Source organism: Saccopteryx bilineata, chromosome 10 (assembly GCF_036850765.1).
Source record: "Saccopteryx bilineata isolate mSacBil1 chromosome 10, mSacBil1_pri_phased_curated, whole genome shotgun sequence".
NCBI lineage: Eukaryota > Metazoa > Chordata > Mammalia > Chiroptera > Emballonuridae > Saccopteryx > Saccopteryx bilineata.
Window position 1 is genome coordinate 67,560,263 of NC_089499.1, and position 12,692 is coordinate 67,572,954.

The window sequence follows — 12,692 nt, forward strand, 5'->3', positions numbered from 1 at the left end:
CATTGAAGCAAAGATGGCCCGGGCACTGAGGGTGGCTCTATGGCCTCTGCCTCAGGTGCTAGAATGGCTCTGATTGCAGTGGAGCGATGCCCTAGATGGGCAGAGCATCGCCCCCTGGTGGGCGTGCCGGGTGGATTCGGGTTGGGCGCATGCGGGAGTCTGTCTGATTGCCTCCCTGTTTCCAATTTCAGAAAAATACAAAAAATCCCCCCAAAACTACACCTGGATTTAATTTGTAATTTGAGTCTAGCACCTCCTATGAAGAAAGTGGAAAGTCAATCCTTGTCATTTGGGGGTTTCCTTCCTTTCCCCATGGGGTTTTAAGTTTTATGGGAGTCTATAGAAAAGAGACATTGGGGGAAACAAAGAACCTTCATGTCATTCTCTCTGGTCTTTGGCGATGGGCCCATATGAGTTACTGAGGAGTCTTTTATCACCCTTCTCTATAAAGTCTTTGCATAATCAGCTGTTTCCTTCTTTAATTGCAGGTCTTTCTAGTGGGTGATTATGCTAAGTCTCCATCATACCTCAATACTTTGTCACTTTCCCTCCACTGCTGCTCTCCAGGAATGTAGCTGGGCAGAGCCTCACATCCTTTCTGCCCTCAGATCCCATCAAATTCTGGAGTTTTTGCCATCTGCCCAGGCTTTGTCCTAAGTAACAGTGCACAGGTTCTGGGTCCCTCCCCCCTCAATACCTGTACTTCCATTGCTCTTCCTCTGACCCATGAGGGAAACTTCGTGGCCAAATACTTACCCTACCCTGTGCACCTTTTCTGTTTTCCTATGAAGAGCCTCCTCTCTTTTCCACTTTCTGAAGAAACATAGTTTTCCCAAGTCAATGTGCACAGAAAAATTGAGTTCCATGAAGTTGTGGCTAGACCAAGAAGGAAGTTACAGTACTGAGGAATTTGGTTAGTATCACAAAAATGTTATCTATCCAATGAGTTTTCTGTGAACAGTGGAGCTAGACAAAGAAAGGAACTGTGAGGCAGAGTTGGAGAATGGGCAGTCCTAGGGAATGAGTCTGGGCCATGAAAGGAGCAAGTGAAGTTTAGCAGAGGGACACTGTAGGGTGCAGGTCCTCCAGGTCAGGATTAGTCACGGGCACACAGCATTGAGAAAGACCAGGGACCAGTAATCAGAACCTGTAACAAGTGCTGTAGATAGAACACATCCACATTTATGGGAAGGAAGTTTTATAGAAAGGCAAAGATCTCAAATCTTTGATACTTCTTCCAATCAGAGTGGAGTCCATGTCTCCTACCCTGGAATCAGCTAGGACTTGGGGTGCTTAGGTCAGCAGAACAGTGGAAGTAACTTCTTTATTTCCAAGGCCAGACCATAAAAAGCCATGTGGTTTCTGTCTGGGTTTTTTGGAACTCGCTCTTCGGATACTCCTTGTTGGAAACCTGCTACCATGTTGGGAGAAACTCAAGCCATATGGAGAGGCCATGTGTGGACACTTTGGTCAACAGTCTCAACTGAACCAAGTCTGTGAGTCACTGCAGCTCTGGCAGCACATTTGTGAGTGAAGGAGCCTCCAAATGATTCAAACCCTCAGCACTCAAGTCATCACCAGCCCTGGAGTCTTCCCGCCCCACTGAGGCCCCAAACATCATGGAGCATAGAAAGCACAAGCCACCCCAGCTAAATCCTCTTCAATTCCTGATGTACAGAATCCATGAGCATAATAAAATGTCTTTTGTTTTATGTCACAATTTTGGGCTGGTTTGTAATGCAGTGATACTGAAGTAAAACAGGTGGGAAACAAAATAAGGAACACACCAGAGAAGCAGCGAGCTGGGGCTGTCCGTTGCTGGGCTGGCGGGCAGTCCAGGAAAAGCAGGGGGACCTTGGGGGTGGAGGACACTGTGGAACACCCAGTTGGCTTCCGGCATCCATGTTCTTGACCTGCTCTGGTGGAGCCTGATATGGTCCAGAACTTGTGTGTGTTCTGCAGAAAAGTCTGCAAACCTAAAGAAGGTTAATTATTAACATTTTTTATAAAAGAAAAACTATTGGCCTTTTCCCTTAAGAAACTGCATCTGAATGATAAAAAAAATGAAATCTGACATCTTACACCAACCATGTCAAACACTGTCTAGGACCAAATGCAGTGTGGACTTTAGAGACACTAAGATACATTGGCTAATAATAGTTATTTTAATGGAAAAAAAAGACAACTGTTGTTTGAAAGAAAATGCTGTGGTACAAACACAACTGAAGAGAAATAACAATAGCCATTAAGCGTTGCCAAGTGTTGAAACAGGTGTTTTTTATATTTTCTCATTGGTCTTCACAGCAGCCCTCTGAGACAGCCACCTTTACCTCGATTTTCCAGAGGAAGAAACAGACTCAGAAAGCTTATTTGCCCAAGAAGTTATCACAAACATTCTTTTGTCTTACAAAGTGAGGAGAAAAATGCCAGTGTCGCCCCCCATGGGGGCTGGGAGCCCTAGCTGAGAGACCTGTCCTGTCACCTGGTTCTTGTACGTGTCAGTTTTGTGCTGCGTGCCTGTACATCCTCTGCTCCAGCTGCTCCTCCTCGCGCACTATTTTTTTTTGTATTTTTTCTGAAGTTGGAAATGGCGAAGCAGTCAGACAGACTCCCATATGCAACCGACCGAGATCCACCCGGCATGTCCACCAGGGGGCGATGCTCTGCCCATCTGGGGCGTTGCTCTGTTGCGACCAGAGCCATTCTAGCGCCTGAGGCAGAGGCCACAGAGCCATCCTCAGTGCCCGGGCCAACTTTGCTCCAATGGAGCCTTGGCTGCAGGAGGGGAAGAGACAGACAGAGAGGAAGGAGAGGGGGAGGGGTGGAGAAGCAGATGAGCGCCTCTCCTGTGTGCCCTGGCCTGGAATCGAACCCGGGACTCCTGCACGCCAGGCCAATGCTCTACCACTGAGCCAACTGGCCAGGGTCCTCCTCTCGCACTATTAAAGAAGTTCAGCTGACAACAAAAGACATGAGTATTCAATGCTGCTACCTAGTATTTTCTAATAATCCTAATAAATATAAATTCTGCCTGCATATCTCACTAACCAAAGATACACTCCCTCTCTTCTTTTTTTGCTTCCTACTATTACAGAAGAACAACTACGTTGCATTAGTTTTTTTTAGGAAATACACAAAATCCTTAGAGAGCTTTTAAATTATTCTAAACCAAGCTACAAAGGGAAATTTAAGTTGTTTTTGCTTAAGCAGAAATAAAAAAAACTTGATTTAGATTATTTGAGTAGGAAATACAAAGACCCTGAAATTATATCATTGAAGAAAAGGCCCAAGAAGAGGAGCAAGAAAAAGAGGAGAAGGAAAAGGAGAAAATATTTCTTACTTTTAATTATTAAAGAGTTTTCGTAAATTGAGAGCTTGGTTAAATTGGTAACCACAAAAGATCTCAAACTATAGACCTTAAACCAGGGTCTCTCTTGTTCCCACAGCAGTGGAGTTGAGAGGCCAGGTCTGGTGGGCAATTCTGCCAGTCAGTCAGCAGAAGCCGGTTTCTGGGTCCCAGACAGCTGTGTCAGCGCCCACACTCTCCTAGCCAGTAGGAAGTGAAAAATGCAGGGCTGCTCACACCCTGTTCATCCAGAATTTAATGACAGGCTTCCACCTGTTGGCAAGGGAGGCTGGAAAAAAAGGAACCCTGCAAAGTGGTGATGTGCTGAGCTAAAATTCAGAGCATTCTATTATGAAAAGGAAGAAGAGAAAACAAACAGCTATCAGGGGACAATTACTTGTCTGTGCCATGGTCCAGGTGCTGGGGAAGTGGTCTGAACCTAGCCACCACTTTCTGTTTCTGAACAGCCCGTGAACCATGAGTGGCTTTCACAGTTAAACATTTACAATTAACTGGATACTAGAAAACATGAACTTTGTACCCCTATTAATCAAAATTATATTCCCTCCCAAAGACGAAGTCCATTTTCTTATGAGTAAATCTGTTAAAAAAAGTAGTACTGTTATTGTCATACTTGAATTTCATCACTGAAAAATGTGAAGAAATTTGTTTTCTCTCAAGTTATGCAAGTACTGGTATATATCCTTGATATTGCTAGTTGGCCAATAAGCCTGCAGTAAATACTATCTGGTTCTTCACGGCAAAGTTTGGTGACTCCTGTCTTAGTCTGGCCAGCACTGAATTAGTGGAGAAAAAAGATTGGTTTCCAAGGGTATAGCAACACTCACCCAGCTCCAAACCCCAAGCAGTTGGGCCTGTGTTTCTTTTTACAGAAAAACTTCTTTATCCAAGTCACAAATCCAGCCACTCCTATTAGCCAGAGATCAGTGAGAAAACAAGATGAGAAAAGTTTCTGCAAGCCAAAATCAAAGCACTCAAGTATGCACTTCACGTACAGAATGCCCAGACCTTTGTACAGAACATTTTTCTTGTACAAGACACTATTCTGTTACTGCTAATGACTTAACCAGATTAGCATAAAATTCAATTCATTATATTCTAAGTGGGTGAAAATAATATACTTGAGAAAGTCTATCATCAAAATTAGTGAAGAGAAAATGTTGGCAATTTAAAGACCTAAGTGACAGGAAAGCAGTTCAAACTGGTTTTAAGGAAAGAAGGAAGAGGAGGCAAGATGTTTAATGCAGTTTTTTCTGGGACTTTGGAGATATGACCTGGGCTGGGAGGCTCTGCCTGCACTAAAAAAGAAATCATTGATAAAACTGTAAATTCTGAATACCACACAATCCTTCCTAATTTCCACCAAAAACCAATGAGCAGGACCTGAAGTTTTAAACTAATGGAATTGCAGCCAGAATCTCCACCCTCCTCCCAAACATCAGGCAGCTGTGTGAGAGGGGTGGGTCAGACAGCAAGTCTAAATGACGTTTTATAGCTTAGGAAATGTACACTGAATGTGAACATCACAAAATTTATATATTTTTGTTTAAAATAAAAACATAAATTACTTTCTGAATTAAGAAATAATATTTTAATAATAAATTCCTTAATCTGAACTTTATATAGTTGTTAGACTATATAAGCTAATTTGTTTATTAAGGAATAATATTTTTTATGACAATGGTTTCTACCTACAGAATAAACAAATGTAAGTATATTCACCTTAGGAAAATAGAAGAAATTACGAATACTCTAATTTCTGTTAACTGTTCCAAGAATTGCCCCAACTAAGTTTTTTGAAACATTAACAGGTGTTTGCACACACACACCACATCCCTGTGGCTGGGTAAGATTGGGAAACTAATTATAGACTCTCCCCAGTCCTAAGCACTACCTATCCTTAGCAGCATATTTTCAAGTGGGAGAGGTCTTGCAGTTGAGACACCTGTTCAGATTTGTTTAATCCAGCATTTCCCAAAGCTAACTTCCTCAAAGTTACCTGCAGTGTTTCACCTCCAACCCCCACTTGCAAACCCCCACACCCCAAAGCAACTTTTGGAAGTGTGTGGAATTCGTCCCACAAACCAAAGTTAGGGATACACTAGTGTAGTGGTTTTATCTACACAGATTTTGCTGTCTGAATAAATGTAAGGAATTTTGAGTGACAATTGCACCCATTTGGATATAACTTCAACTGTCTCCATAATTAGAAATATAAAATGCAAATTTTTCAAAAGCAAACTGCCTTCACTATTTAGAAACGTTGCTGACTTATTTGGATTTGGGTCCAATCCTGTTACTTTCCAGTGTATCTCGTGCAGGTATTGGGCTCCCAAAGCAGGTAAGCACTGAACCAGTCCAATTAGCCATAACTGAACTTTATATATAAACGAGTCTGACAATTTTAATATGAGAAAGGTACACTGAATGTTAGTTTGATACACGCCTCTTGCAAACATCAGGAGTGGGTGGAATAGAAGCCACTTCATTTATATGCTTCACAAGATGCCTTTACAAATTCACACTAGTGGGGTGAGGACATGAAGCCATTGCTAGTGAGCTTCAAATGTGGCAGCAAAGAATGAAGAGATTATCACCATCTCTCTCTAAATATAATGAAAATCTAACTTTACAACACTCCTCTTAAATGAGCTTTCCTCGTGCTACTTGGCTATGCATTAAATCTTGGCATACACAAAAAAATAAAAACAGTAGTTCTAAAGGTTCATTTATGTTGGCAGGATTATGAGGATTAACTCCTCAGATGCAGTTCTAAAAAAGCCTTTGAAAGTAAGTGTAATTGAAAATAAAAACCTGAAAAATATTTAAAATTGATAGGAAAGTAAACAGGATATAGTTAAAATCCCACTTTTCAGACACATTAATATCAGTGTATGTCATAAAGAAATAAAAAGTTTAATTCTCCAGGGATTATATTATAATAGAGATTTCAGATTTGGCAAGGAATATTTTCTGTAAATATTATAATATAGCATAATAATTCTCACAGTTGAGGCATTCATGCAGAGTATACAGGTTTAATACAATTTAATGGTTAAGTCACTTGTGCTGAAGATGTATCTAAAATGTGATAAATTGGGTTTATTATTAATCTTCTAAAATATTATAGTCCTGGATCTCAAAGACAGCTAGGGCCTCTTCTCTAAAGTAGCCTGTGGCTTCCCTCACCTTGCTAATTCACACAAATATTAGCCCTATACCAAAATGCAGTGTTCCCCAAAATGTGCATCCCACTCTTGATAATACAATGATTTTAGGCAGTCCAGAAAGTATGTTCTATTTTAATAATAAAGGTGATGATGATAATAACCTAAAAGCAGCTGCCATATACTATGTGCTACTAAGCAAAAATTCTAGAATATTAACTTGAATGGTTTTCACAAGACCACCATGTGGTGGCTACTATCACTATCTCCAATGAACAGAAAGGAAATTGAGACACAGAGAGGTCAAGTAACTTGCTCAAATTCACACAGCTGGAAATGGGCAGGGATAAGATTCAACTTCATGAAGTCTAACTGAAAGTCCATGCTTATATGCAGGTAATAATGCTAGGACACCTAAATTGAGTGTGTGTGGGGGGGAGCTAGGGATTAAGGATCTTTGTAGAATGTGAAATGAATGTTAATAGGCAAATGACAGGTCAGAAATATGGGTTAAAGTCCTGCTGCTGATCTGAAAGCTCCAATTTTCAACTTACCTGCTTTCACTGTTCCAGAAAGTTCTTTTGTGCAGACAGAAAATCTTTCTACTTTTACACATTTTTAAGACATCACCCCTTGCTGGGTGGCTCTTCCTGGTGCCCCGAGGTCACAGGCCTGGCCCACAGTCGGGCACGTGTGAGAAGTAGTCAGTACACAACTAAACAGAACATCGAAGTGGAATGAGTTGAAGATTCTCTTATTCTCCCCCCCCCTCGTAAATCAATGAAAATTAAAACAAAAAGACATCACATAATCACATTTCTATGGAAAACAAAGAATTCAAATGACTCTGAAAAGAAAGGGTTCGATTATTGTATATTACAATTTAAGAAAAAGCCGACAATCCAATCGGAAGTATTATAGGAAGTTTCTTGCTCATTTTCTCCAGAGGTTCAACCAGCAAATTTTTTTTAAGAGGGCAGAAGTTTAATGTTTAGCTAGGGAATAAAGACATGTTTTGTCTGACACTTCCCAAGTCAAACCTGAATCTATTAAATGATCTTAAGTGCTGTATTAAAAACAGGTGGGAGCTGGCAACCGGGGTATGTTAAGCTTTCATTATTATAAACTTATATTTTAAAACCCAGTATCTTTTTTGTAAATATGCAAGGATTCCTCTGGTAATTTCTCTTTTTATAAAACCATGTCTTACTAAAACATTTTAAATAACATTCCTCTATCTAAAATGAATGCTTGGCATTTGGGAGTTTAAAATCTCCCCAAATTTGGGGGCGGGGGAGAAAGCTTGCATAATTATAGTTCATCTGAGTGTAAGTCATAAGTTAATCAAAAATGTTTAAAACTAAAAAGTAATACCTTAGAATGGCATTTAAAACAAAAAACTTACTTACTGGCATTTAAATTATTTTTTTTTCATGCAATTTGCTTTTCATTAAATCCGAAGAAAATGTGCACTACCATTTTTAAGAAGGCATTGACTAAAAACAATTGGCCACCACCATGTGAAAAACCAAATGCTTTAATGAAGCTATGGAGAACAACAGTTCAATTATATATCATTGATACATTAATGTCAACCACAGTACACAGAGGGCTATGGACCAGAGAGAAATCACTGCTGCATCCAACAGCAGGTGACGACGTTACAGTATCAAGGGTCATTAAGAGACAGTCATTTGTCTTTTTTTTTCCAAGAAATAGGGTTTTTAACACACCGTTATCAACATCAACTTTTCCACAGCGCATTTTAAAAAATATTAATAAGTGCCTTTCTTTGTGCTTTATTTTGTATCTTTTAACTTCCTATGCATTGTTTGTTCTTATTCATTTATTTAAAAACCAGAAAGAACTTTGTCATCCAATGTATGACAAGGTTGGCTGTGTGGTTTTTGGCAAAGTCAGAAGGTTTGGTATTTTGATGACCATATCCAGAGGCAGGTGGACAGGTTTGGCATTTTGTTCACTCCATACGGAGGCCCAACCCCAAGTGACAATTCTGCACCCAGGGACGGAGGAGTGGTATAGATTATTTTCTCATCACAACTGGCAAGCCCAAACCACCGTCTCCTGGTTCTAAAACAAATCCACACTCTATTTGGCAAAAAGGAAGTATTTTAAATAAAACCACCCCTGAAGTTGCAGCATTCTCCTGGACTTACTCACCTGCCAGTCCCAGAAATTGTCTCTTAAGAAGAAGGGAAAGCAGGCAACGGTAAGCTCAGGCGTTGCAAGACCCAGGACAGGGGCACGAAATGCCATACTTTCTCTCAACAAAGCTTTTTATACAGTCACTCAACCCTGGCCAAGTTCCCTGGGTCTTGGGTTAGTCAGCCTTGCTGTATTTTTAAGAACCTTCTAAATCAGCTAAAGAAAACCAGCGTGATACCATCATAATCTTCCACTTTTGCACCCAGCCCCCCTCCCCTGTATAAATAGAAAGAGAAGAATAGTGCTATGATTGTATCAATGAACACTATGGCACAATTAGTTGTCCATGCACATTTTCATCACTATTCTAGGAAAAGAGTTAACTATACAATTAAGGAGGTTGAAAGAATGGGAATTAATTTTCCCTACCCCCTTAAGTAATAAAGCTATAAAATTGATAACATCATCAAATTTCCATGGATTCTCACCGCCCAACATGCATGGGAACTATGCAGTGAATTAATTTCTTATAAGCCATCCATTCATACATTTGGTAGTCACTCCTCTCGGAACCCTCCAATATCCCACCACCAATTCACATTTGACACTTAAACTCATTGTCTTTCCTCCCTCCCTCCTTTCCTCCTTTCCTTCTTTCTTTCCTTCCTTCCTTCCTTCCTTCCTTCCTTCCTTCCTTCCTTCCTTCCTTCCTTCCTTCCTTCCTTCCCTTCCTTCCTTCCTTCCTTCCTTCCTTCCTTCCTTCCTTCCTTCCTTCCTTCCTTCCTTCCTTCCTCTCTCCCTCCCTTCCTTCCTTCCTTCCTTTTTTTAGAAAACCCTTCTCAATAAGGTTTCCTGATGAAAGAAGTTGGCACTCTGTCACTAAAATATATTTAATATTTAAAATATCTGAAGGAAAATTGGAAGCTCTTATATTGTCTATATAGGCACCATGCTACATGTCCCTCTTGACTCTAGATACTACCTTGACCCTTTCTTCTACAGTACAGTTCAGTCAGTGCTAGTCCAGAACAGAATGCTGCTATATTTAAGGCACTTCATTCTGAATAGATATGCTTTATGCCACTTGCTATTCAATTGTAGGCTGCTACTGAGAAATTCCATTCAACAGCCAGGCTCTTAACAGCGTACGGCATCTGTAAAAAACATCTAGGCCTGATAGAGTACATGTAACACTACTGTTATTGCATAGGACTACACAAGTAGATAATGCACCAAAACTAACTTTACAACATTGCTGCTTGTTAAACACTGTTATCAAGTGCCAGTAATAGGCCAATACAGTATTTCTCTCTTAAAAAAAAAATTCAGCAAGTTTGCTGGAATAAACCTCAATTTAAATGACCATAATGGGCGAATTAACGCTATGGTTGGTTACCAGCTCCATGAATATTGCTATTTTTATATCACTAAAAATAAATATATAAGTTTATTCTCCTTAGAAAGCCAGTTTTACTTATTAGTGCTATACCTTAAATGTGTGGAAAACAGCTCGGAGTGAGACTGTAATATACAAAATATTTGCAAAGCTCTCTTTAAACACAAGACCTTGCATAAAAGTTTTTTTTTTTTTCGTGTGTGTACAAAGAATGCTGAAAACCACCAGTGAGTTGTAAAAATATTGAAAACTTACCATTTTAAGATGCATACTCTTACAAATTAATACAAACATATTGAAAAGAACGATGATAAAGAATCTGTACAAATCAAATGAACAGTAAAACAATTTCAAAATAAAAAAAGTAAAGCCAATTAGAAATGTGCCCAGTTTGGTTTTCTTATCAAAAGCAAAATTGAAGGGAAAAAAAAGTAAAGCTATCAGTGCTCCTTAATATTTTGCTTTGGGAGGACATTCATTTTCATTTCAAAATAAAATATATCTTATGAAAAACTGAATCATATTTATTGATGAGGAAAATTATAACTGCAGAGAGTGAAGACGAGGCCCATGTTTCAGAGCCCTGCTCCGTCTCCCTATCATCTCAGTGGTAAGTAACACATCAGTTATTTTTCTCACCAAACAATCCTTAGGAAAATGGTTGCACTTTTTGTCTTTTGCAGAATACAGTATCTCTTTAAATAGTTTGCAGTACAGAGACTGATGCTAGAGGATACTGCATCCTTAAGGCAGTACCAATGAACACATTCACAAAAGGAAAAAAGTCAGTGTGAACTTCTTCTTTTCTTTTCTCTTTCTTTTTACTTATTTATTTATTTTGGTTGCTTTACATTCTTATAATTAAGCTTTACATTTAATTTCCAAAGGAGTCACAGGCATTAAAATATCCAACCTATTTCTCCTGAATAAGAAAAGACAGAAATTTCTCTGATGCGAAATCCTCTTGCTCAGGAAGCGAATGTCCAGGGTGAATTCGGTTCACAGGTACTATACGCTTATTGGACAATACTTTGGAGGCATTTGTAGTTGCAAAATATAATATACAAGTCTGTTTCACAAAATTCTAAAAATAAAATATATCCTGGGCTATTGATAAAGCATGAAAAAAATTCATATTAAAGGAAAATTATCAAGAAAACCCCTTCAGGCCAATTATTAAATCTACTGATGGAGGTGGAGCCGCTGTGAGAGCGCAGAGGGGCAGGTGTCGCTAACAAGCATGCTCAGGCTCCTCCATGCTCATGCTGCTCCTCCGGCTGCTCGCTTTGGAAGCTCCTGGGGACACTGACGAAAGAAGTGGGTCAGTTACACCCACAGGAGAAAGAGTATCATCCATCAGGATGTCTTCCAGTTTAGAACCCATTTTTGTGGGGACACTATAGGCTTGGCTGTTCTCGGTCCCAGGTCCAAGGTTGTTGTTGAAGGTGATGGTGCCATCCGTGAGATCAAGGGTTGTTGTGCAGGTGAGGTCTGCGTGATGCTGCACGAGGTCTTGGCTGCAGTTCTCGAGAGAGGGTTCTTGCTTGATAATCCGATTCACCAAATCTGAAGAGCAGAGCCCCGTTGATGGAATAAGGGAAAGTCCATGAGCTCGAGCCTGCATTTCCAGCTCCTAAAACAAAAGTCAAAATCAAATACTGAAACAGACAGAACACAGGTTTTCGGACAGTGAGACTCCTGTACAGGCTACTATAATGATGGATCCAAGTCATTAGGCATCTATCCAAGCACGCAGGATACACAACCCCGTGAGTGAACCCTAATGAAAGAAAGCGTAGTGACTTGCAATGAGCGACATATCAATGCAGGTTCATCACGGCACAGGAGGGAAATGGGAAAGCACTGCACCTTCTGTTCAATTTAGCTGTAAGTCTAAACTTGTTGTAAAAAATAAAGTCTATGAAAAAAATCAGACACTAACACAGAAAACAATAAATATCAAAATATTTTGTTCTTTTAAATTAAACTCTATATTTTTAGAATATGTGTTGCTGGTAGTTAATGAAATCCTTTTTAGGCGGTGCATGGATTCTATTATGTATTAAATATACAGGCAGTCTCACAGATGCTAATGTTCACAATGAGTATCCGTAAAAACATATTGAAATAAAATTTCAAAATGTGAGCTGATTAAAGGAAAACATTCAGTAAATAGTACTGTTCTGTGGTCCCTGCACTGTGGACTGAGACACCCAGGGGTGGGCAAAGGACTCACAGGGCCCTGGGGAGTGAGAGAGTTCAAGGGAAATGGTGATGTTACTGTGAGAACCATCAAACTCAATGTAGTCTACAGTCTCAATATTTGTGCAATATTCTTTTCTATCACATCTTACTGAAAACTGGAATCGGGGTGGATGTCTGCATAAACAACAGGGATTGATAAATGTGCAACAGAAACACAGTGGCCGTGTCTATCTGATTCCAGCACTCAGGAACACATCCCACTATAAGTAATGTGGCCATTTTAAAATAATATAAAAATGCTATTTTTCTTTTAATTGGTTTATATATATTTTTACATATAATTTCTTTTTTTTAAGATTGTTTTTTATTTTTATTTTTTTTAGAGAAAAAA

At 39.5% G+C, this 12,692-nt stretch overlaps 1 protein-coding gene across 4 annotated transcripts in view; it reads right to left on the reverse strand.

The window, feature by feature from the left end:
- Window positions 1-8,055: 8,055 nt before the first annotated feature.
- Window positions 8,056-12,692, reverse strand: part of MITF (melanocyte inducing transcription factor) — a 287,564-nt gene continuing 282,927 nt past the window's right edge. For all 4 annotated transcript variants that reach the window (XM_066244594.1, XM_066244593.1, XM_066244596.1 and 1 more), the window contains exon 10: window positions 8,056-11,729. In XM_066244594.1, the coding sequence (XP_066100691.1) occupies window positions 11,328-11,729 (402 nt within the window). In that variant the 3' untranslated portion in view covers window positions 8,056-11,327. The remainder of the gene's footprint in view (window positions 11,730-12,692) is intronic.